Source organism: Pristis pectinata, chromosome 32 (assembly GCF_009764475.1).
Source record: "Pristis pectinata isolate sPriPec2 chromosome 32, sPriPec2.1.pri, whole genome shotgun sequence".
NCBI classification, from domain to species: Eukaryota; Metazoa; Chordata; class Chondrichthyes; order Rhinopristiformes; family Pristidae; genus Pristis; species Pristis pectinata.
The window spans coordinates 1,615,413-1,640,016 of NC_067436.1; the positions used below are offsets into that span (position 1 = coordinate 1,615,413).

At 42.2% G+C, this 24,604-nt stretch overlaps 1 protein-coding gene across 3 annotated transcripts in view; it reads left to right on the forward strand.

The window, feature by feature from the left end:
- The window catches only part of vps13c (vacuolar protein sorting 13 homolog C), a 283,389-nt gene that overhangs the window by 88,257 nt on the left and 170,528 nt on the right, over nt 1-24,604 (forward strand). For all 3 annotated transcript variants that reach the window (XM_052042364.1, XM_052042365.1, XM_052042363.1), the window contains 9 exons: nt 2,965-3,094; nt 4,553-4,670; nt 6,253-6,388; nt 7,439-7,517; nt 10,023-10,192; nt 14,437-14,590; nt 20,124-20,203; nt 20,788-20,847; nt 24,375-24,540. In XM_052042364.1, coding sequence (XP_051898324.1) covers nt 2,965-3,094; nt 4,553-4,670; nt 6,253-6,388; nt 7,439-7,517; nt 10,023-10,192; nt 14,437-14,590; nt 20,124-20,203; nt 20,788-20,847; nt 24,375-24,540 — 1,093 coding nt within the window. The remainder of the gene's footprint in view (nt 1-2,964; nt 3,095-4,552; nt 4,671-6,252; nt 6,389-7,438; nt 7,518-10,022; nt 10,193-14,436; nt 14,591-20,123; nt 20,204-20,787; nt 20,848-24,374; nt 24,541-24,604) is intronic.

A 24,604-nucleotide genomic window follows, 5' to 3' on the forward strand; every position in this document is an offset into this window, starting at 1 on the left:
CCTGTCCCTTGAAGAAGCCATCTACAAGGCTCATCAGGAATGTGATGGACTACTCTCCACTTGCCTGGATGAGTGCAGCTTCAACAACATTCAAGAAGCCTAACACCATAGCAGTCTACATGATAGACACCCCATCCACAACCATTCACTCACTCCACCACAGTAGCTGCAGTTTGTACCATCTACAGGATGCAATGCAACAACTCACCAAGGCTCCTTTGACAGCACCTTCCAAACACACGACCTCTGCCAGCTAGTAGTATGAGGGCAGCAGAGCATGGGGAACACCCCCACGTGGAAGTTGCCGTCCAAGCCACACACCATCTCGACTTGGAAATATATCACTGTTCCTTCACTGTCACTGGGTCAAAATCCTGGAACTAACAGCATTGTGGGTATACCCACACTTCAAGGGCTTCAGCAGTTCAAGAAAGCAGCTCACCACCACCTTCCCAAGGGCAACGAGGGACAGGCAATTAAACGCTGGCTCAGCCTGCGAAGCTCACATCCCTTGAGTGTGTAGAACATAAAGTGCACGAGTCTTCCACCATATCACGTGTCTAGTACGTTAGAGGCTAGCTGCATCAGGGAATGGTACTCTCAGCTGTTTCACTGGGACTAATTAAGCAGAAATGGGGGAACACCTGCAAAAAGGAATGGGCTATTATTGGGAGCATCACCGGCTATTCACACACACTCCTAGCTAATTCAAAACAGGTCTTGGCTGCTTGTGATTTGGTGATGTGGGAACAGAATTTAAAAGAAGTAGCATTTGCTTTTTCATTTTAAAGGGAAAAAACTGCAGATCCTTAACAACTGCAACAATAAATACTGTAGTTTAAGTTGCTTTTAGTTGCTCTAAGTCTGCTTGCCTGGAGTGGAATAGAAACAGAAAATGTTGGAAATACTCAGCTAATCAGGCAGCACCTATGAAGAGAGAAACAGTTGATGTTTTTATCAATGACCTTTGATCAAAGTTGGAAATGAAACAACTTTTAAGTTGCAGAGAAAAGGGGTAGAGGGCGATACAGTCTGTGTCAGGAGAGATTGAATGATTGAAAGAGGCGGTAAAGGTCTGCCTGGCCAATGGTGACGAGGAGGCAGCAAGTGAAATCTCCAGTCCCAGAAGAGGAAGAAAGAAAAAAAAAGTTGAATGCTGAAAATGAGATTTGAGCTTAAAATGGCTGGCTCTCTGAGAAGGTTGTATTTGATGCTATAATCTGAAAGCTAAAGTGTGCTAAGTTGAAAAATGAGTTGTTCCTTGAACTTTATTGAAACAAAGAGAGGGTCAAATATAGAGAGATCAGAGAGGGAAGGAGAATTCAAGTGATAGGTAGTTAGAGGAACAGTCCATTTAAAATGTTGAAAGAGAAGGTAAGATGTGTCCAGAATTACAGAGGATCACTGCAGGCTAGAGGGGAGGAAGATAAGGATGAGGAATTCTATCGTTCTGCATGGGAGGAGGGGGAGTGCAGAGGCAGGGATCCAGAGGAGGAAGGAATGAATGGAAGGCCTATGACAGAGTGAAAAGCAGGGTAGATTAAATTGTAGTAATAGTGCAAGCTAAAAAGAATGACAATGGAAGGTGAATAAACAAAAGATGTACAGGGAGATCTTGGGGTCCAAGTCCATAGCTCCCTGAAAGTGGCCACTCAAGTAGGTAGGGTGGTAAAGAAGGCGTATGGCATGCTTGCCTTCATTGGTCGGGACATTATAAAAGTAAGGAAGTCTTGTTGCAGCTATATAAAACTTTGGTTAGGCCGCACTTAGAGTATTATGGGCAATTCTAGTCGCCTCATTACAGGAAGGATGTGGAAGCTTTAGAAAGGGACAGAAGAAGTTTACAAGGATGCTGCCTGGATTAGAGGGTATGGGCTATAAATTGGTAAAATTGCAATAAAGATAGGTTGGACAAACTTGGGTTGTTTTCTCTGGAACATTGGTGGCTGAGGGGAGACCTGATTGAAGTTTATTAAATTATGACAGGCATAGATAGGGTAGACAGTCAGAATCTTTCCTGGAGGGCATGCATTTAAGGTGAGAGGGGGAAAGTTTAAGAGAGAGGTATCAGGCAAGTTTTTTTTTTACACAGGGACTGGTGGGTGCCTGGAATGGGCTGCCAGGGGGTGGTGGTGGAGGCAGATACGATAGAGGTGTTTTAGTGATTCTTAGATAGTCCATGAATGTGCAGAGAATGGAGGGCTATGGACCATGTGCAGGCAGAAGGGATTAGTTTGATTAGGTGTCATTAGCTTAATTCGGCACAACATTGTGAGCAGAAGGGCCTGCTCCTGTGCTGTACTGTGCTGTGATCTATGTTTTAAGGGTCCAGATGAGGCAAAGTTGCATTAGGATAGAGCGGGAGGTCAGAATACAGTCGGGCAGAAAGTTAAAATTGACAAACAAATTGGCAGCTCAGGATTGGGCTGGGAATCTGGACTGTTTAACAAAGAGATCAGCCATTCTGTGATTCGTGTCTACAATATAGAGGAGTTCTTAGTGTGAGCAACTGAATTGCTAAATGGTCTAAATTTAAAGAAAAAAAACTTTTTTTCTGGATAAGGAACATGAAGAGCATTCGGTACCTCTGCTGTCTTTTGCATGAGAGCTTACCTCAATATGTGCTTAAAATCTTCTGCACATCTAATCTTTTGGCGTTTCCATGAAAGGTTGTTGATTTGAAGTGTTCACACTGCTCTCTGCAGTTACTGGTTCTCTATTTCTGCCATTTTCTGGTAATTTTTATTAATTCATTTCTTTCCTGAACCTTTGACTTATCAAAGGTTGTTCAAATTTCTTGGGCTTGAGGTTGAGCCTTTCATTTCTAAGCTGTTAGCCAGAATGCCAGTCAGCTGTTTTCTGGTCTGCATTGCAAGCTTGAACCTGGTTCTTTTGGAATTTTGAGCTATTTAATTACACATGAGTAACCATGCATGTACAAGTCACAAATCTGCCCCTTGTCAGTTAAACAGCATTGACCACGCTGATCAGAAAGCAGAGCCTTCACCTTTATCCTTGGAGGAAATCCTGAAACGCGCCTACGAAAAGTTTGATGTGGAGCTCAGAAGTGTTCAACTTTTGTTCAGTAAACCAGGTATAGATTTAAAGTTTTATTTTAAATTAGCTGTTCACGTCCTTTGTTTTTCAGTCCCCACTTGGAGTCCTTGACTGTGTACTCACTGTAAAGCAATTTTATCTGGTTAGTGACTGCTTCCATGAGGCTGTTGGAAGATAGCACCAGCTACGATGCAGTGGTAGCATCCACCCTCTGTTTCGCAAGGTTTTGGTTTGAAATCCCTCACTAGAGATTTGATCACTAAATCCAGATTGGGAGTCTAGTGTTTGGCATGGAGGAGAGAGCTGCAGTATTTGGAGTCCTTGAGATAAGATGTTAAACTGAGGCACGAGACTGCTGATGCTGGAATCTGCAGCAACACAGAAGGTGCTGGAGGAACTCAGTGGGTCAGGCAGCATCTGTGGAGGGAAATGGACAGCTGACATTTCGGGTTGAGACCCTTCATCTGGATAGTCCTGATGAAGGGACTCGACCTGAATCATAGACTGATATTAAACTGAACCCCTTCTCAGTGAATATATTGTTTGGAAGAAGAAGTTGTGAGTTCTCCCCTGTATTCTTGGTGATATTTATTGCTCAGCTAATATACTTAATGATAGTTATGTCATTGATGATGGGGATTTAACTGCAACAAATTAACTGCTATGTTTCCTGTGCCGCTGCATTTCAATGAAGTGTTTTATTGGCTATAAAGCATTTTGGGATTTCCTGAGGCTGTGAAAGGTGCTAAATGTACACATCTTTTATTTTGAACTATGCAGAATGGGTTGGTTCAGTGTATCTTTCCAAGAAGTGCTAGCACATAGAAAATGAGGGATGTTAAGGCAGAATGAGATCAGCTGCAACAGTAGCACTGAGTGTCAAAAAGAAGCATTCTGCTTCTTGTCGCCCACTCCTTGTCGTCGACTTGTTGAGAAACGATTCTTGAAAAGAAAAAGAATTGGGTGCAAAAGGATTATATTATACAAAAAAGACTTGTACTTACACAGAACCTTTTACAGCCTTGAAGTTTCAAAGTTCTTTTCAATCAGTGAATTACTTTTGAAAGTACAGTAGCGTAGCGGTTAGCATAACGCTATTACAGCGCCAGCGACTCAGGTTCAATTCCCGCCGCTGTCTGTAAGGAGTTTGTACGTTCTCCCCGTGTCTGCGTGGGTTTCCTCCGGGTGCTCCGGTTTCCTCCCACATTCCAAAGACATATGGGTTAACATGGTCTGTTGGCACTGGAAGCGTGGCAACACTTGCGGGCTGCCCCCAGAACACTCGACACAAAAAGATGCACTGTGTTTCGATGTACATGTGACTAATAAAGCTATCTTATTTTAAAAAATGTTGTTTTAAGGTAGATGTAAGTTATAAAGACTTCTTAATAATGAGATTACAGTGAATTATATCTAACTGTGTTCTGATTTTTTAGAAAGGCAATGTTGTTTCAAATATTAGTATTTAAAAAAAAATTCACTTCAACTTGTTCAGGTCAAGATTGGAAGTCTGCTCGCAAACAAAACTCTTCCTCTCAGCATATACTGCAACCTTTGGATGTCAAGGTGCAGCTTTCTAGAGCCATTGTGGAGAAAGATAGTAGGATACCCAAGTATGTTCATTATACAGACCATTGTAATTTCATTTTGTCTAGAATATTAAATTTAAAATATCTGCAATCCAAGTTCTACAGTATAGTTTGCATAAAGATTTCTGGAAGCAGTAGCACTGGGGCCCCAAGTGCTGGTGCTGCTAAACGCCAGTTGCCCATATCTGATTTGATATATCTTGTTTGCACCTTTAGTCCTAATTTAAAAATTGTCATAAAATTCTATTTGGTAAATGAAACCATTTAAATAAAAGTGCTCACTCATTTATGCACTGATTTGCAGTTGTCATGGAATGAGCATTTGTGATATTTAGTTGCTAAAATACAACAGAACACTGTGTAGTCATAATAGAATTAGACACCCTCAGTGACTCATGAATTTAAAACCATAGAACCATGCAGCACAAAACAGGCCCTTCGGCCCACCATGTTGTGCCATCCATCAAACCACCCTCATACTATCTAACCCTTTCCTCCCGAGTATCCCTCTATCTCACATTCCTCCATGTGCCTATCCAACAAACTCTTGAACCTGTCCAATGTATCTGCCTCCACCACCACCCCAGGCAGTGCATTCCATGCACCAACCACTCTCTGGGTGAAAAACCTCCCCCTGACATCTCCCCTGAACCTCCCACCCATAACCTTAAAGCCATGCCCTCTCGTCTTGAGCATTGGTGCCCTGGGAAGGAGGCGCTGGCTATCTACTCTATCTATTCCTCTCAATATTTTATATACCTCTATCATGTCTCCTCTCATCCTCCTCCTTTCCAGTGAATAAAGCCCTAGCACCTTAAACCTGTGCTCATATTCCATATGCTCTAATCCAGGCAGAATCCTGGTAAATCTCCTCTGCACCCTCTCCAACGCCTCCACATCCTTCCTATAATGCGGCGACCAAAACTGAACGGAGTACTCTAAGTGTGGTCTAACTAGAGTTTTGTAAAGCTGCATCATCACATCGTGGCTCTTAAACTCAATCCCACGAATTTATGAAAGCTAACATCCCATAGGCCTCCTTAACTGCTCTATCTACCTGTGAGACAACTTTCAGTGACCTGTGAATATGAACCCCCAGATCCCTCTGCTCCTCTACACTGCCAAGTACCTTGCCATTTACCTTGTAGTCTGCCCTGGAGTCTGACCTTCCAAAGTGTACCACCTCACACTTCTCCGGATTGAACTCCATCTGCCACTTGTCAGCCCAGCTCTGCATCCTATCAATATCCCTCTGTAAGTTCCGACAGCCCTGTGACACATTTCGTGACACAATGCCTCTATTGTAAATAGTGGGCTTGATGTAGCTCAGTCGGTAGACTGTGTGTCAAAGGATTGTGGATTAAGTCCCATTTTGGAGACTTGAGCACAAAACTATAGGCTGAAACTCTGTACAATACGGAAGAAGTGCTGGAGGTGTCCCCATTAGGGCAGAAGTGTGGATGATTGTTCTGAAGGTGACTTCTAATTCCACTGGCAGCTGAAGAATTTGAATTCAAGTAATTAAATCATTCTGCAATATATATCTGACAGTAATGGTAACTTATTGAACATTCTGGATTGTTGCACTGAAATGTTTCTTTTTCAGGTTTAAAGTCTCAGGTGAACTCCCTTTGCTCCATGTCAAAATAACTGATGAAAAATTGAGAAGTGTTTGTCAACTCGCTGACAGTATTCCCCTTCCTCCGAGTTTGTCATCGTCCAGCTCACCTGTCAGGTCAAAGGTCAGTGTAACGTTTGATATTTTCCAATGTACTGCATCAGTACTTTTCTGATTCTATTGTTGTGTTGGCAGACAACTTACATTTTACAACTCTTCAAATGGAGTTCTGCAGTAGGCTGCAGGAAGCTTTTGTCTGCAGTCAGTTGATTGCAGTTGTGTTCATTATGGAATCCCACTGGTTATAGAGTCACAGGGCAATACAGGCCCTTCAGCCCAATGAGTCCATGCGAACTACAGTGCCCATCCATCTCGTCCTAATTTCCCAAGCTGCCAGTGACAAATCTTTCCCTGTGCATAATGAAAACAGAAAATACTGCAAATGCTCAGCAGCTCAGGCCAGATATGTGGGAAGAGGAACAAAGCTAATGTTTCAGGTTGAAGACCCTTTATTGTATATATTTTTATGGCTAGACAAGTGATCATTGTTCAACGTCACTGTTGACAGTCCATTCAGTGGCTTTGGGCGAGCCAGTGTAAATGCTTTTGGTACACCAGAAGTGGTGTTTCAGAGTGTGAGCAATCAAACCAATTCATATGTGAACCATTAACTTTTATGATCTAAATACCTGACATTATTATTGGTTTTAAGTCAAGACCAAGCAACGCTCAAGTTGCAAGATTCTGTGTATTGGCATGAATTAACTCTGTTTTTATCTCCACAGATGCTGCCTGACCTGCTATTTTCAGCTCTTCCTGTTTTTATTTCAGACTTTCAGCACCTGCAGTTTATTGCTTTTTGAACACAGTTTAACAGTTTTTTATTGCAATGCTTTATATTTTGAAAATTGAATAATTGCTCAAAAATGTTTTTTTAAAAAAAATATATATTTTCTAATCTAAACCAGTAGTGGTGATCTTTTCCCTCTGCATGAAGTGACATTGTAGAGAGAGCCCGCCTTCATGGAGTCAAGACATCTGGTGTCTCAGGAATTGTGATGGACTGAATATTGAAACTATTGTTGCATTTGGACAGCTATATTGTGCAGGTGTATATCAATGGAATTGTGTATCAACCCCTTTTAACCAAATGTAACTTTATTATGTCTGGTAGATGTTACGTGTGAAACCAGAAGGAATGTTTGACCCTGGTCTGGTAGCTATTGGTTCATCGGCGTCATTGGAAGATTCAAGTAAGTGTCTGGCATCTATTTTGACAAATGATGATCTTGTTAAAGTTGCATAACAGATGTGAATTGCATTGTTTTATAAAGTAATATAATGTGCCCTTCAAAACTAAATTTTAGATTAAGTATGGTTTTCTTTAAATAATGCAGATTGATTACGATATTTTTAGTGAATATATTGGTACTAAGCTTTTTCCAGTTCTGTGAATTAATTAGTGGCATTTAAGTCTATGAGCTGATGCCCATATTTTGTAATGCTTTTATAATTTTTGTTTTAGTAATTTTTTTCTTCCATGCACAAGGTCAGTAAAATTAGTTTGTCTCTCACAGTACTTTGCATTAATAAGTGGTAAAACTGGAAGGATCACGAAGATTTAGTCTTGTATCCAAAAGGATAGAACATAATAGTTTCCTTAGAAGCATAGGAAGGGTTAAGTGTGGGGAAGTAAGCCTTCCCCAATGCCGAAGGCAAACTAATCTTGCAGTACTTTGTACAGTATTGGTCTCATATTTTAAGGAAGGAAGTGGTTCATAGAATGCTTTCTAGTCTAATATCTGGATTGAGTGGTTGTCTTATAAGGAACTGTTGGATAGACTTCGCTTTTTATTTGTTGGAGTTCAGAAGATTGAGAAGGAACATAATTGAAAGATATAAGATCCTTAGGGGAGATGCGGTAGGGTAGATGTGGAGAGACTGTTTCTTCTTATGGGGAAAATTTAGTTCTGGGTCATTGTTTAAAAACAAAGGGCTGCCAGTTTAGGATAGAGAGGGGGTGAATTTTTTTTTGTCTGAACGTCGTGGCTTTGGAAACTGATCTTTAAGAACAGTGGAAGCAGAGTCGGAACATTTTCAAAGCAGGTGTAGGTGGACTGTGATGAGCAAGGGGGTGAAAGTTTCCTGTGGATAGGTGGGAATGTGCAGTTGTGGTGGCAGTCAGGTCAGCCATTGGTTACTGAATTGCAGAACAGGCTTGAGGAGCCAAATGGCCTTCTCCTCCTCCACCTTATTTGTACATCTGTATTTATGCAAGCTTTTCATTCCGGGGATCATTCATGCAAACTTCCTCTGGAAGTTCACAGGAGGCATTGATAAGTACTTACTTCCTTTTAAATGCTAACTGAAAACAAAAAAAACTTCAGATACTGGAAATCTGAAATAAAAACAGAAAACCCTGGTAACACTCAGCAGATCAGGCAGCATCTGTGAAATGAGAAACAAAATTAACTTATTGGGTCCAGCAATTTCTGTTTTTATTTCAGCATCTTAAATACTCCTGACTTTATTCTTCCTCCTTGTAGATGGTTCAACTATTTTGTGCATGGTTTTAATGCCTGACAAAGGTGAGATATGTTTTGTGGCAGGATCTTGTGAATCTAAATGTTCAGGCATTGATAAGAACTTAAAGTTTTTGCCTTTCACTGATGCATGTTTGCATATCTGGGCTTAAAAGATCAAGGAAGTTATCTTGAGCTAGAATTTGAAATTCTCTTCTTCCTGTGAGCTGAGCCACATTGACGAGTATGAGATAAACAATGTAGAAAGTAGAACATGGTGGAAAGACTCAGCTGCCAAATGCCCTGACAGACTTTGACAGCTCGGCTGTTAAAGGCTGCAAAAGGCTCTTCAACAATTTTTTACTTCCGAGAGTCAGAAGCACTTAAAACTATTAAAAAATTGTTTTAAAAATAATTCAACTGCATTAAAGCAGTAAAGCATAATTAAAAACAAAATAATTACAGCATTTAGGTTTTCCCACATTCTGCAGAGTCCCACTCAAAGGCATGAGGTTGCTGTTCCTGTGCTAGATGTCCCTGGTGAAAACCTGAGAGCTGGATGTGAAGTGCACTCAGGTCCTCTCACAGGGACACAAGAAGATAGGAGCAGGAGTAGGTCACCAGGCTCCTCAAGTCTCTGCCGCCATTCAATATGATCAGAACTGATCTATGCTGGCCTCAACTCCTCTCCTGTCCCACACAGCTCTCAACACCTTGATCTTTCAATATTTATCTATCCCACTTTAAATATATCTAATGATCGAGCCTGCAGCACCCCTGAGGGCAGAAAATTCCTGAGATTCAGTGCCCTCTCAGTGAAGAAATATCTATGCACCTTAGTTTTAAATGTCCAGCCCCTTATTTTGCAGCTGTGTCCCCTTGTTCCTGACTCTCCCACCAGTGAACACATCTCACATCTTCTCTGTCACATCCCCTCATGGTCTCATCAGTAAGCCACTGCTATTGAGTTCCTCCAGCATTTCGGGTGTTAATTTTTAAATTCCTTGCTGGGTTAGATTTTACATTAAGAGCACGTTGATATTGGTTTGGGGTCTAGCGATAGATCCAATGGCTACTTTGCTGATTCCATACTTGCAGCATTCAATCATCCGCACTTTTGCCAAGTCCCAGAGGCAGCATTACTGATGTATTTTGTATGGTGCCGATCAAATAAGGACCCTTTGATACATTTGCAGTTTCCTGTTAGCTTTCATTTATGATCTCGGTAATCCTTAGGTTCACTCGAATCTGAAGAAGAGTTCTGTGATGCAAAGGAAGACGCTGACCTGCCAGGTAAAGCTGCAGTGGCGGCTGGTGACGCAGTGCCTTCTGAAGTTCAGAAAGAAGATAACGAAACTCCAAGTGAGGAGCTCACAGACCTCCAGCTGAAGTTTGAAGTTAGGGAGGTATAAATCATTTTCAGCATGTCTCTGGTTTGTGTTCTCTATTAATAACTCCTTTCGTATAAAAATTGCATATTTGTATTAAAATCACAGGGAATGGTTTCTACTTTAGAAGTTTGGATTGGTTTTGTCAGGGAGTTGTAAGGTACAGAAATGGGCACTTTGGCCCACCATATTCATGCTAACCCTTTTGCCCGCTTGAGGATGGTATTTGTTGCTTCTTGACTTCGCTACATGAATCCTTTCTCTTTCTCATGTTATTGACTGTTCCCAGCTTGTAGGTTGGAAAAAAGACTGTTGATATTGTAATGAAACTGACCATGTCCATGTGTGTGACTGTACAAATGATGATGGCCTTTTGTCCAGAGCCTCCCAAGGTGGATGGCTGAAACCAGAAGTTCAGCACATGCAATGGTTTCATGAATTTCCTGAATTACACCATTTGTGGGTGTAATTCTCCATAAGGGGTGATTCACATATTCATTCATAATAAGGAAACTTTTCGACTTGGACTGACTTATTTCATAGAAGAGTACAGTACAGGAACAGGCCCTTCGGTCCAGGATGTCTGTGCTGAACATGATGCTGAATTAAACTAAATTTCTTCTGCCTGTACATGATCCATATCCCTCCATTCCCTGCATATACATGTGTCACTCTAACAGCCTCTTAAATGCCACTATTGTATCTGCTTCCACCATCACCCCTGGCAGCCTGTTCCAGGCACCCACCACTCTCTGTGTACAAAAAAAAATCTTGCCCCGCACATCTCCTTTAAACTTATCCCCTCTTACCTTAAATGCATGTTCTCTAGTACTTGACATTTTTACCCTGGGAAAAAGATTCTGACTGTCTATGCTACCTGTGTCTCTAGTTCTGTCATGTCTCCCCTCAGCTTCCACTGCTCCAGAGAAAACAACCCAAGTTTGTCCAACTTCTCCTTACCTCTCATACCCTCTCATCTAGGCAACATCCTGGTGAATATCGTCTGCACCCTCTTCAAAGCCTCCACACCCTTCCTGTAATGGGGCGACCAGAATTACATGCAGTACTTCCAAATGCAGCCTAACCAAAGTTTTATACAACTGCAACATGACTTCCTTCCTCTTTTACTCACTGTTCCAACCAATGAAGGCAAGCGTGCCATCTACTTGCTTGCTCACTTTTAGGGAGCTATGGACTTGGACTCCAAGGTCCATCATTGCTGTTAAAGGTATGTTCACTTTCCTGTTGTACTGGACCTCGCAAAGTGCAACACCACACTTACTCATATTAAACTCAATCTGCCATTTCTCCACCCCGATCCGTAGCTGTGCTGTATCCTTCGACATCCCGCTGTTCTTCGACACTGTCCACAACTCCACCAATCTCCATGAACATGTGTTGTGTTCATGATTAGTAATTAGACGAATTTCAAGAATGATGAATGAATAACATGGGAAATCCAAATTAATCTTCTGGATTTCATGTCCCTCACAGTTTTGTCTCTTTCATTTCCCTCCACCAACATCGCCCCCCCCCATACCCCCATTACTCACATCGATACTGATATATTGTATTGTTCTCAACTGAGGGGTCTGTCATGTAATTTGCTGATGTTAACATATGTAAAATTATGGCATTAACTTCACAAAATAGAAAATGTTCAAAAGACTTGGCAGGAGTATCTGTGAGGGAAAAGCAGAATCAGAATCAGGTTTATTATCACTGACATATGTCGTGAAATCTGTTGTTTTGTGGCAGCAGTACAGTCCTTTTATCTCCTTTTATGTCTCCGATGTCTTCTTTATAGAAGACATAAAAATTACTGTAAATTACAATAAAAAATAAAGAGTGCAAAAGAGGAATAACGAGGTAGTGTTCATGGGTTCATGGACTCCAGAAATCTGATGGCGGAGGGGAAGAAGCTGTTCCTAAAATGTTAGTGTGGGTCTTCAGGCTCCTGTACCTCCTCCCTGTAGGTAGTAATGACAAGATTGCATGTCCTGGATAGTGAGGGTCCTTAATGATGGATTCTGCCACCTTGAGGCACTGTCTCTTTAAGATGTCCTTGATGGTGGGGAGGGTTGTGCCCGTGATGGAGCAGCCTCTTTCGATCCTGCACATTAGACCCTCCATACCAAGCGGTGATGCAACCTGTCAGAATGCTCTCCACCGTACATCTGTAGAAATTTGAAAAAATTTTTGGTGACATACCAAATCTCCTCAAACTCCTAATGAAGTAGAGCTGCTGGCATACATTCTTCATGATTGCATCAATGTGTTGGGCCCAGGATAGATCTTCTGAGGTGTTGGTATTGGTAGTGGTTTATTATTGTCACTTGTACTGAGGTACAGTGAAAAACCTGTCTTTCATACTGATCGTACAGGTTAACTCATTACACAGTGCAGTTACATTGGGTTAGTACAGGGTGCATTGAGGTAGTACAGGTAAAAACAATAAAAGTACAGAGGAAAGTGTCACAGCTGCAGAGAAAGTGCGGTGCAATTAAGGTGCAAGGTCACAACAAGGTAGATCGTGAGATCATAGTCCATGTCGTCATATAAGGGAACCGTTCAATAGTCTTATCACAGTGGGGTAGAAGCTGTCCTTAAGTCTGGTGGTACGTGCCCTCAGGCTCCTGTATCTTCTACCTGATGGAAGAGGAGAGAAGAGAGAATGACCCGGGTGGGTGGTGTCTTTTATTATGCTGGCTGCTTCACCAAGACAGTGAGAGGTAAAGACAGAGTCCAAGGAGGGGAGGCTGGTGTCCGTGATGCGCTGGGCTGTGTCCACAACTCTCTGCAGTTTCTTGCGGTTTTGGGCAGAGCAGTTGCCATACCAAGCCATGATACACCCAAAAAGGATGCTTTCTGTGGTGCATCGATAAAAGTTGGTGAGTGTCAAAGGGGACAAACCGAATTTCTTTAGCCTCCTGAGGAAGTAGAGGCACTGGTGAGCTTTCTTGGCCGTGGCATCTATGTGATTTGACCAGGACAGGCTGTTGGTGTGGACGCCCAGGAACTTGAAGCTGCTCACCCTTTCCACCACTAACCCGTCAATGAGGACTGGTGTGCGCTCTCTTGGCTTCTCCTTCCTGAAGTCCACAATCAATTCCTTGGTCTTGCTGACACTGAGTGCGAGATTATTGTTAAGACACAACTGAACCAGCCGATCTATCACCTCCTGTACACCATTTTGTCGCCATCTGAGAATCTGCAACAACAGTTGTGTCATCGGTGAATTTATAGATGCAGTTTGAGCTGTGCCTAGCTACACAGTCATGAGTGTAGAGAGAGTAGAGCAGTGGGCTAAGCACGCATCCCTGAGGTGCACCTGTGTTGATTGTCAGCGAGGAGGAGATGTTATTACTGATCTACACTGACTCTAGTCACCCGATAAGGAAGTCAGATATCCAGTTGATTAGTACTGAGGGGATTTTGGTGTTGAACGCCGAGCTGTAGTTGCCTGATGTATGTATTGCTGTTATTGAAGTGCTCCAATGCTGAGTGAAGAGCCAGTGAGACTGCATCTGTGGTGGACCTGTTGTGGCGGTAGGCAAATTGCAGCGGGTCCAGGTCCTTGCTCAGGCAGGAGTTAATTCTAGCCATGACCAACCTCTCAAAACACTTCATCACAGTAAACGTGAGTGCTACTGGGCGGTAGTCATTGAGGAAGCTCACCCTGCTCTTCTTGGGCACCACCCTCTTGAAGCAGGTGGGAACCTCTGACTGCAGCAGTGAGAGGTTGAAGACAGTTAAAGTTTCAGGTCAGTGATGTTTTGTCAGAGCTCAAAAAGTGAGAAAACAGGTGTGATGCAGAGGGGGAGAGTGTTGAAGGGAATAAAGGAGCATCTGTGCAGGGTGAAGACCTTGTCCAGATGGCACCATGCTTCCACTGCTATCCAGTTAGTTGGTGACCCAGCACAGTTAGAGATGCAGGACACAGGTTGCAGGAAAACACACTTGTATTCTCTCTTTTAAAGTTCTGGTCTTTGTCCTGAAATGTTAACTCTCTTTCTTTCATAGGATGCTACTTGGACCTGTTGAATATCTCTGGTGCTTTTTGCTTTTTGTTTCAGATTTATAGTATTTGTAGTTCTTTGATTTTAAATGACTTAACTTTGCATTCTCCATGTGTTGCTAGAAAGGTTCTTTGAGCTATCAAGTGGATTTGAAGACTGCACTTAATGTATTACATGAGTAATTCGTGATGCATTGTTTTCAGATACTCAGTAACAGGTAACCCTTTGATATCTTGTTTGCAGGTTGTTGTTGAACTTGCAAGGCAAGACAGCCAGGAGAACCCCTTGCTTGTTTTCAGTGTGTCTCAGTTGGGTACTGAAGTGAACATCAGAACATTTGACTTAACATCTACATCATATCTGAAAAAAATCAATTTTGATTATTGTGAAGTTCCTGGTGAGTATTTTGGCTCTTAAAATATTTGCAAATAGTCAAGTCATAACACAAGGTATTAATTCTTTACACTACCGAATTGTTTTGTCTTAATTGATTGCTAAGGATTGGTTCCAAGTGAAGATTGAGGTCTGGCTTTATGTTGGAGATCAAGGGGAAGGAAATTCTGACGGATATGTGGTTGCTTTGTATGACTTTTGATTGATGTGTCAGAACAGTATTGCCAGAGGGCAGAATATTGAGGAATAAAGAAGAGTTCATTCATTTCACAAACTGCTTTTTGTAGATTTGAGTCATGTTCTCCCTTGATTTTTCTTTCTCTTTTTTCTTCTCCTTTTTTCTTAGCACTAGGGAGTGGGATAAAGATATAGAACCTTGCGCAGTGTATGTTGTTCCTGCTGGATGTGGGGGATGATGGACGTATCCAATATACCTGGTGATACCTGCAGTTGCTGGCTGACCGTAGAGCATTCAGAGTTGTGGCTGGATTGTTATGGAGTATTCAGGATGTGGAAGATGTTGCAGATAGCACATTTATATAGATACAAAGATACGTAGATAGTATGGTTTCGTTAAGGGGAGATCTTGCCTGACAAATCTATTTGAATTCTTTGAGGAAATAAGAAGCAGGTTAGACAAAGGAGAGTCGGTGGATGTTGTATTCCTGGATTTTCAGAAGGCCTTTGACAAGGTGTCACACATGAGGCTGCTGAACAAAATAAGAATCCATGGTATTAGAGGCAAGGTACTAGCATGGATAGAAGATTGGCTGACTGGCAGGAGGCTGAAAAGGATTAAGGGGTCCTTTTCAGGATGGCTGCCAGTGGCTAGTGGAGTTCTGCAGAGGTCGGTGCTGGGACCACAGCTTTCCAGATGATAGCATTCTGGCCAAGTTTGCAGATGATACCAAGATAGGTGGAGGAACAGGTAGTGTTGCGGAGTAGGGGAGCCTGCAGAGGAGTTGACCGATTAAAATTGTGGGCAACGAAGTGGCGGATGGAATACAGCGTAGTGAAGTGTGGGGTTATGCACTTTGGTAGGAAGAATAAAGGTGTGGACTATTTCCTAAATGGGGAGATAATTCAGAAATTGGAGGAGCAAAAGGACTTTGGAGTCCTGGTTCAGGATTCCCTGAAGGTTAACTTGCAGGTTGAGTCGGTAGTAAGGAAGGCAAATGCAATGTTAGCATTCATTTTAAGAGGACCAGAATATAAAAGCAAGGATGTATTGCTGAGGCTTTATAATGCGTTGGTCAGACTGCATTTGGAATATTGTGAGCAATTTTGGACACTGTATCTAAGGAAGGATGTGCTGGCCCTGGAGAGGGTCCAGAGGAGGTTTACAAGAATGATCCTGGGAATGAAAGGCTTGACGTATGAGGAGCATTTTATGCCTCTGGGCCTGTACTCAGTGGCATTCAGAAGGTTGAGTGGGGAATCTCAATGAAATCAACCAAATACTGAAAGGCGTGGATAGAGTGGACATGGAGAGGATGTTTCCATTAGTAGGAGAGTCTAGGATCCGAGGGCACAGCCTTAGAATACAGGGACGTCCCTTTAGAACTGAGATCAGGAGGAGTTTCTTCAGCTAGATCTCTGGAATTCGTTGCCACAGAGGGCTGTGGAGGCCAAGTCATTGGGTGTAAGGCAGAGATTGATAGGTTCTTGATTGGTTAAGGGTTATGGGGAGAAGGTGGGAGAATGGTGTTGAAAAAAAATCAGCCAGGATTGAATGGTGGGCAAGACGATGGGCCGAATGGCCTAATTCTGCTCCTATAACTTATGGTTTTATGGTTTAGCAAGTTTGTCTCATTGCAGATGCAGAAGGAGAGGAGGTGGGTGGCCACCAGCAAGGGCACTGAGGGCAGGCAGGTGTGCAGGAACCTGTGTTGGAAACTGTTGGGGGAATGGCCTCCAAGGGGAAAACAGCAGCAACAGCCCTGTTTGTGACACCATGGAGGGCTTTGTTGGACAGGAGGAAGGACTAAAACTGGCAGAGCGATAGTGTTCAGGGATTCTGTCATAAGGGGGGCAGGTAAGTATGCCTGTGACTACAAATGAGATTCCTGGTTGGCATGTTGCCCCCCTGGTGCTAGGGTCACGGATTTCTCAGAGCAGCTTCAAGGGGGAAGTTGAACAACCAGTAGTCATGCTTTGTATTGGTACCAATGACATGTGTAGGAGCAGGGATGAGGTCCTGCAACATAAGTTTAGGGAGCTCGACATTTAAAGAGCAGGTCCTCAAAAACTTGTAATCTCTGGATTTTGCTTCTCGTGCCACGAACCAGTGAATATAGAAATAAACAGACAGGTCAGATGAATACATGGTTGAAGGGATTATGCAGAGGGATGGGCTTTTGGTTCTTGGATCATTAGGACAGTTTCTAGGGAAGGTGGGACCTTTACATGCAGGAGGGGTTGCATCTAGACCAGAACAGGACCAACATCTTTGTAGGAAGGTTTGCTAGTACTGTTGAGAATGGTTTAAACTGAGACACGAGACTGTAGGTGCTAGAATCTGGAGCAAAAAACAAATTGCTGGAGGAACTCAGCAGGTCAGGCAGTATCTGTGGAAGGAAATGCACAATCAATGTTTTGGATTGAGTCCCTTCATCTGCACTGGTGGGATGAAGTCCAGATAAAGAGTCTTGACTCTAATGGTTGACTGTCTATTTCCCTCCACAAGGTTTGCAGGGGAATAGGGCTCACAGTTGACGTTCAGATGGGGAGGTACAGTCAACTAGAGGAAACCGGTTAGAACACACGTGGAGTATTGTGTTCAATTTTGGTCGTCTCATTATAGGAAGGATGTGGAAGCTTTTGACAGAGTGCAGAGGAGATTTACCAGGATGCTGCCTGAATTGGAGAGCATGTCTCATGAGGATAGGTTGAGCGAGCTAGGGCTTTTCTCTTTGGAGTGACTTGATAGAGGTGTACAAGATGATAAGAGGCATAGGTCGAGTGGACAGTCAGAGACTTTTTCCCAGGGCAAAAATGGCTAACACAGGGGGCATAATTTTCAGGTGATTGGAGGAAGGTATGGGGGGGATGTCAGAGGCAAATTTTTTATACAGAGTGTGGTGGGTGTGTGGAACGCACTGCTGGCAGAGGTGGTGGAGTCAGATACATCAGGGACATTTAGGAGACTTTTAGGTAGCCACATGAGAGAAAAATGGAGGGCTACGTGGGAGGGAAGGGTTAGATAGACCTTGGAGCAGGATAAAATGTTGGCACAACATTGTGGGCCGAAGGGCCTGTACTGTAATGTTCTAAGTTCTAAAAAGTAATGTCCAGTAGGGTGAGCAGGCAGTAAGTGTACATGAGGGGAATACAAAGTGCAATTGCATCAATTTTAATGCAAGCGGTCTAACTAGTAAGGGTGTTGAACTCAAAGTTTTAAGTAACCTGTGGGATTACGTTATCACTGTCATCACTGAGACATGGTTGAAAGGTGGACAGGACTGGCAACTCAGTATCCCAGGTGTTACAGTGCCAGCGACCCGGGTTCAAATCTGGCTGCTGTCTGTAAGCTTGTATATTCTCCCCGTGTCTGCGTGGGTTTCCTCCAGGTGCTCTGGTTTCCTCCCACATTCCAAAGACGTATGGGTTGTCTGAACAGATACATAAGCAAATAGCAGAGAAATATTAACTGAATATTAACTGTGATTTCCTGTGTGTAAAAGGCTCAGAGGGGCTGGGATTTTTGAGGAGTATCCAGGGGAACTTTATAGCACAGGATGTAGATAGACTAATGCAGGAAGAAGCATACTGGACCTTGTCTTGGGAATGTTGCTGGTCAGGTGGAGGGAGTGTCAGTGGGGGAGCATTTTGGAGATAGTGATCATAACTGTGTACATTTCAAAATGGTTATGGAAATAGATAAGGGTAGACCAGGGATAAAGGACTTAACTTAGGGGAAGGCCAATTTCATTAAAACAAGACAGGCCTAGCAAAGGTCAACTGGGAGCATCTACTTGCAGCTAAAACTATATCTGCACATTGGGAAGCATTCAAAAGAGAGATAGTGAGAGTTCATGGCCAATATGTAAAATTGAAGGTTTTGTTATGTATATTAAGGGCAAAAGAATAACCAGGGGAAAACGTAGAGCCCATCAGGGACAACAGGGACTGTCTGTGCCTGGAGCCAAGAGGTGTAGGTGAGGTTCTAAATACTTTGAATCAGTATTCACAAAGGACACAGATTTTGCAGTTGAGGATTTGGTGAAGGGGAAGGTGATATTCCAGTGCAAGTCTTCATAAATAAAGAGGAGGTACTTGAATGCCTTAGCAGGCTTCAAGGTGGATAAGTCCACAGGGCCAGATGAGATTTATCCCAGGCTTCTGTGGGAGAGCAAGGAAGAGGTTGCTGGAGACTCCTCTCCCCCTCTTTCCCCCCCCCCACCTCTCTCTCTCTCTCTCTCTCTCTCCCTCTCCCTCTCCCTCTCTCTCTCTCTCTCTCTCTCTCTCTCTCTCTCTCTCTCTTCCCCTCTCTCTCTCCCTCTCTCTCTCCCTCTCTCTCTCCCTCTCTCTCTCCCTCTCTCCCTCTCTCCCTCTCTCCCTCTCTCCCTCTCTCCCTCTCTCCCTCTCTCCCTCTCTCCCTCTCTCCCTCTCTCCCTCTCTCCCTCTCTCTCTCTCTCTCTCTCTCTCTCTCTGCCCCCACCCCACCCCCCACCGCTCTCACTCTCTGGCAGCTACTCATGCTGGTACTGGCAGTTTGAAGAGCTATCCAACTTCAGCTATAGCTTTTCCTTTTAGCTGTGGAAATTGGTCTGTAAATCAGTTAACATTTTTGCATTACTGTGGAGTGAGTTTCTGCATCCTTCTCAAGTCATGTGTACCATTAATAATAACCCATATGTTAGGGGTAAGAAACTAAGGAGTGTTTCCAAGTTTTTAATTTGCCAATTATTTTAAATCTGTGAACTTGTTACTGATAACGTGGCAGAGGAAATACTTCATACCTTTGAATGCCACTATTCTTTTCCCTTCTACCCTACTTTTTAAAAGAATAATCTCAATTTATCATGTCACTTCGATTGTGGTGGGCAAATCTGTTTAGTTTGTTGTATAATATGGGTTGTCATGTGCTGTGGAATCTTTCGGGGAAAGATTGACAATAACAGTTTCCATGCTGATCCAATTATGCATGATTGTCAACAGAAGTAGAACTCCCAAAGTCCAAGTTTCAAGCTTAACCTGTTGGTGCTGGAAGGAACACAGTGTTTTGCAGGCAGTTCTCAATTGTCGATGCAATTCACCATTTTGTATGATGTATTTCATGTTAGGTTTTCTCTCAGCGAGCTGTCTGTGGGAGGGAAAAGAAATAAAAGTCAAAGCCAGTTTGACAAAAATCACTTGTATTGGTTCTTAATAAGCCAAACCCAACCAATCCAAGTTTTTAATCTTACCAGCGGTTTAATTGGATGGAGAAATAAATTGGTATTGAGTATGCTCCACTGGCTTTTCCTTACTTTAATATTGTGGTCTATTAAATGAAAACCCATTAAAATTGTATGTGATGGCTTTGTGTTCCTCAGGTGACCGAAATCAGAAGCTTCATTTGATCAGTTGTGCAGATACAGCAGGTTCTGATCTCCTGAAGGTGGAATACATTAAGGTTAGATGTTAATCTTCCATTAAAGTATCTTCCTTAAGATAAAATAGTGCCCTCTCCATTCAATCACATGCTTCCTATGGTGTGGAAACCAGAACTATATATGGTACGCCAGCTGTGCCCTAGCTAATGTATTATATAGGCATACCATGACCTCCCTGCTCTTGATTTTCTGTGCCCTGGTGAACGAGGGCAAGTATCCGGTAGGCTTTTATCACCATCTTGTCTATGAACTCCTACAGCAAACTCCCTCTCCTCAATCTTCTCAAGAGACCTACCATTCATTGTGTGGGTCCTACCTTATCACTTCTCCCAAAATACTTGGACTTCATAGTTCAACTCATATTTAACCAGCATCAAATTCCATTCTTAACTGACCAGGCCAAATGCAACTCCAGACTTAGAGTGAACTGGTTAAATCTCTGAAATAACAAGAATTTTGTTTAGTTTTGGTTAGTGGTTGAGCAATAAATGCTGGTCTTGTTAAGTGAGGCCCACATGGGGTGAATATGTATAAAACAGTATTTGCTGATAATTTGTATCTGCCTTGAACTAAAACTAAATTAAAAAAAAATGTATTGTTGCAGGTTGATAAACATAGTCCATATTTTAAGATGAATCACGACGCCACGGAACAGGTGCTTAAGGTAAGCTTTTATCACCTTTGTACTCAAATACCTTCCAGATGTTTCCAAGATAACTTCAAAAGATTTTAAAAGACATTGAATTAGTAGAAAGAGCTTAGAAATGATACTTTTTGTTTAAAAAAAGTGAATATGTAAGTCAAGTTTTAATTCATAGAGAAATAGAATTTAGACACAATGAAACTATTGAAGAATAGTATGATATTAAGATATATTAAAAATATTACAAGAAGTTTGCATTACCTTCTTAAAATACTTCCATTTGCGCAGTACACCCTTTTGTACCCAATGTTCTAAAATCAACTAATTCTGATTTTTATATTAATTTGATCAATATTCACTCTAATGTTTCATAATTGTGTGCTGTGCAGTACGGTATAAAAGGTCAGATTTAACTCAGTTATGTGTATAGTATCTTTGGAGCATGACTTCACGTTTTGAAAGTCCCTGCTTTAAATTTAGAGAAGGAACTTTGGTCTGGTGTGCTTCATTTTATTTCCCGTTCCCTGCCCATGACCACCTATTTCAAATTAATTGGGTAACAGAGTTTATATTGAAAGTAATCAGATATTGCAGAACCAGCTGCATATATCAAATCGTGCGACATACGCTGCAGGAACCAGTTTGCTCAACATTAATTAGGACCAGGTGGATATTGTAATGCTTTAAAAAAAACTACTTGGAGATCCCTTTTAAAGCTATTTGCAGGATACATTTGTTGTGGGGTATTTATTTTGAGTTCTGTGGTTAAAAGAATAATAAATTTTACTTCAGTTAAATTGGAGCAGGCACATACTGGTCCTTGAAAGAAAGCATTGCTGTGTTATTTGTATTATTTAAATGCCATCTTTTAATCATGGTCATTAGGCATGGGCAAGTCTATTTGTACATCTAGCAGTTGAAATGGAAAGTTTTCCTCCTTCACTCTTGTTGAATGTGGCTAATTAAACCAAACATCAAGTTAAGGTGAAGGTACAGCCAATTTCCTTGATCCTGAATATTGCCAAAGTTAGAAAAGTTGTTTCGTAATCTAATTGTGCAGTAGTTTTTAAAGAATTGTAGGTAGTGGTATTACTTCATAAGGATCCCCTGGTTTTATCTAATTCTCCCGTTAGGGCAGATTCACCAGAGGGGAAGACAGTGTGGTAGGGCATAATCTTCAAACCCCTCACTCTATATCAAAGACGCCCTGGATTCTCACAGCATCACGTCAGACGTGGATGAGCACACTTCCTACTGTTCTACAGAGTGTGAATCGGTATTGTTCCATGTTGGACACCAACTAGAAGTTAATGAGGTGATCCATTCCTTCCTCTGTTTTTGTTGGAATCTTTTGTGCTTCCAAATTAGAGCACCTGGTAATCTCCTTGCAGTAGATTACCTATTTTGGGAGTCTGGTGTTGGGCATGCAAGTGATGTGACCAGCCCAATGTAGCGGACTCATAATATCTTGTGCCTGGTGTTGGGGATGTTGGTCTGGGAGAAGGAGCTGATGTTGATTCACTTATCCTTGAGGTGAATTTGGAAGATTTTGTGGAGACAGCTTTGGCGGTATTTTTCCAGTGCCTTGGTTTCCTGCTTAGGTTGTCCAGTTCTCAGAACTGCTGAACAGGGCTGAGATCACTGCTAGCCAATTGGCTGAGTTTTATGCCAGGTCCAAGGTCTTTACCTTCAAATACCCTATCTTTGAAATCGGCCTGAGGGTGTGCTGGGGCAGTGAAGGTAGTAGTGAATTTCATTATTGATGTTTGCTTTTGCTGAGAAGTGGCTCCTGAGTTATCGGAAGTGGTCCACATTTACCAGGTGTTTGTCGTGAATCTTTATTGTGGAAGGGCAGTGTGGAGTAGCCGGAACAGGTTGTTAGAGGACCTTGATCTTGTGGATGTTAAGTGTAAGGCCCATCCTCTCATATGTTTTGGTGAACAAGTTAATGCTGTTGTGGAGCTCAACCTTGGTGCAAGCGCAAATGCAAGTGTGTCTGTATACTGCAGCTCAAGTTCTAGAGTTTGGGTGACCTTGCTTCTGGAGTGTAGATGCCATAGAGTTAAGAGTTTCATATTAGTTCTGAAGATTAGCTCCACTCCCATGGGAAGCTTGTTGGAGGTGAGGTACAACATTGCAGACAGAAAGTTTGAGAATAGCAGTGGGGCAACAATGCAGCCTTATTTGATGCTGGTCCTCAGTGAGACTGGTTTTATTGTAGACTCTCAGCTTGCATGCTATTATAGAGCAGATCTAAGGTGGAGTTGAATTTCAGTGGGCAGTCAAATTTGAGAAGGGCTTTCTACCGTCTTTCCTGATTGATGGGGAAAAAAGTGACATAGGAATGGAAGACTCTCTTTCCTGGTGCATAAGTAACATTACAGGCAACTCTGCATTATGGGGGGAGTTGAGTAATCATGATTTTCTGTAACGTGAAGCTGTGTCATCTGTGCATGCATCAAGAAAGGGAGTTGGAACAACAAGTTTTGTGTCTATTTACCCTTTCTCACAAAAATTTTGTAAGAGCTGTTATGTACCAGCAACAATCGAAACACACCGAGTCATGTATAAGTGTTAGAAACTATTTTATTAATAACTACTTGTGATAATAAGAGAAGTAAAAACGTTAGATATTAAACACAGTCCCCAAATCTAATAAACTCAAATTGTGTGTGTGGCAAATTCCCAAACCCCAAGTCTAGGAATAGTTCTCAAAGTTCCGTTCAGCAAGTCATCAGGTGAAACGTGAGCAAAGGCTTTTGCAAAACCACCGACTGAAGAGAGAATGTAGAGAGAAATTACGAAATCCACATGTTCCACGATGGAACCCATACGACACCTCAATTTCCGATGATCTCCACTGCTTTGTTCCGAAGTATCTGCCACCCTGAAGGCATTCGATATGTGGCCGCCCACAGAAATACCTGTTTTCCAGTACAGGTTAACGACAAAGTGGACTCTACTTGTTTGCTCCAAAAATCCATACATGGATTGTAGTGACAGACACAGCTATTGTTCTTCATGCATTGATACGGAGACCAGCAGTCAGTGTCTCGCTCTTTTGCTCTCACTCTCAGTCTCTATTCTCGACAGTCAGCAGATTGTTATAGTCTTGCTGTCTTGATAACACCACACACACACACTACTACTACTCTACTGTCCAGGCGCCTTAAAGGGACATTCACCAAATAGCAACCTGGCCCATAACAGAGCAAATTTTTATTCCATATCTCAGAATTTTTGGTAGTGAATTCCGGAAGGATGAGTTTCCATGAGCTGAACTGTCGAAACACTGGTTTGCCTGTATTTCACAATAGATGCCATTTAAAAAAATCAACATTGTACAGTTATTAGCAGGAGAAGTGGCACCAGCAGTCGTTCTCCACTGAGGTGGTTTTACCTTTGTTTGAATGAATGTCAGAAATATATTTGACAAGCTGCAAGAATAACAAAAGGGATTTGAAAAAGGGGGCAACACAGCAGTATATTGTTATAATCTGCATTAATTATCAAAAAAAGAAAATAGATCTTTTTGTTTTAATTTCCAGGTCACAGTTTCTTCACTTAATTTTCTGTTGCATGCAAAAGCCTTGCTTTCAACCATCAATTTCCTGACAACAGTTATCCCATCAGGGGACATGGCATCTACTGATAAGGACCATGAAACAAAGATACAGAATCAGGGGCAGGATAAAGGAGGTGCTGCCAAAACAGGTAGAGGGCATTTTCAGTGCCTGATATTTTATTGGTAAATTGATATTTATCATCCCCTGATCAG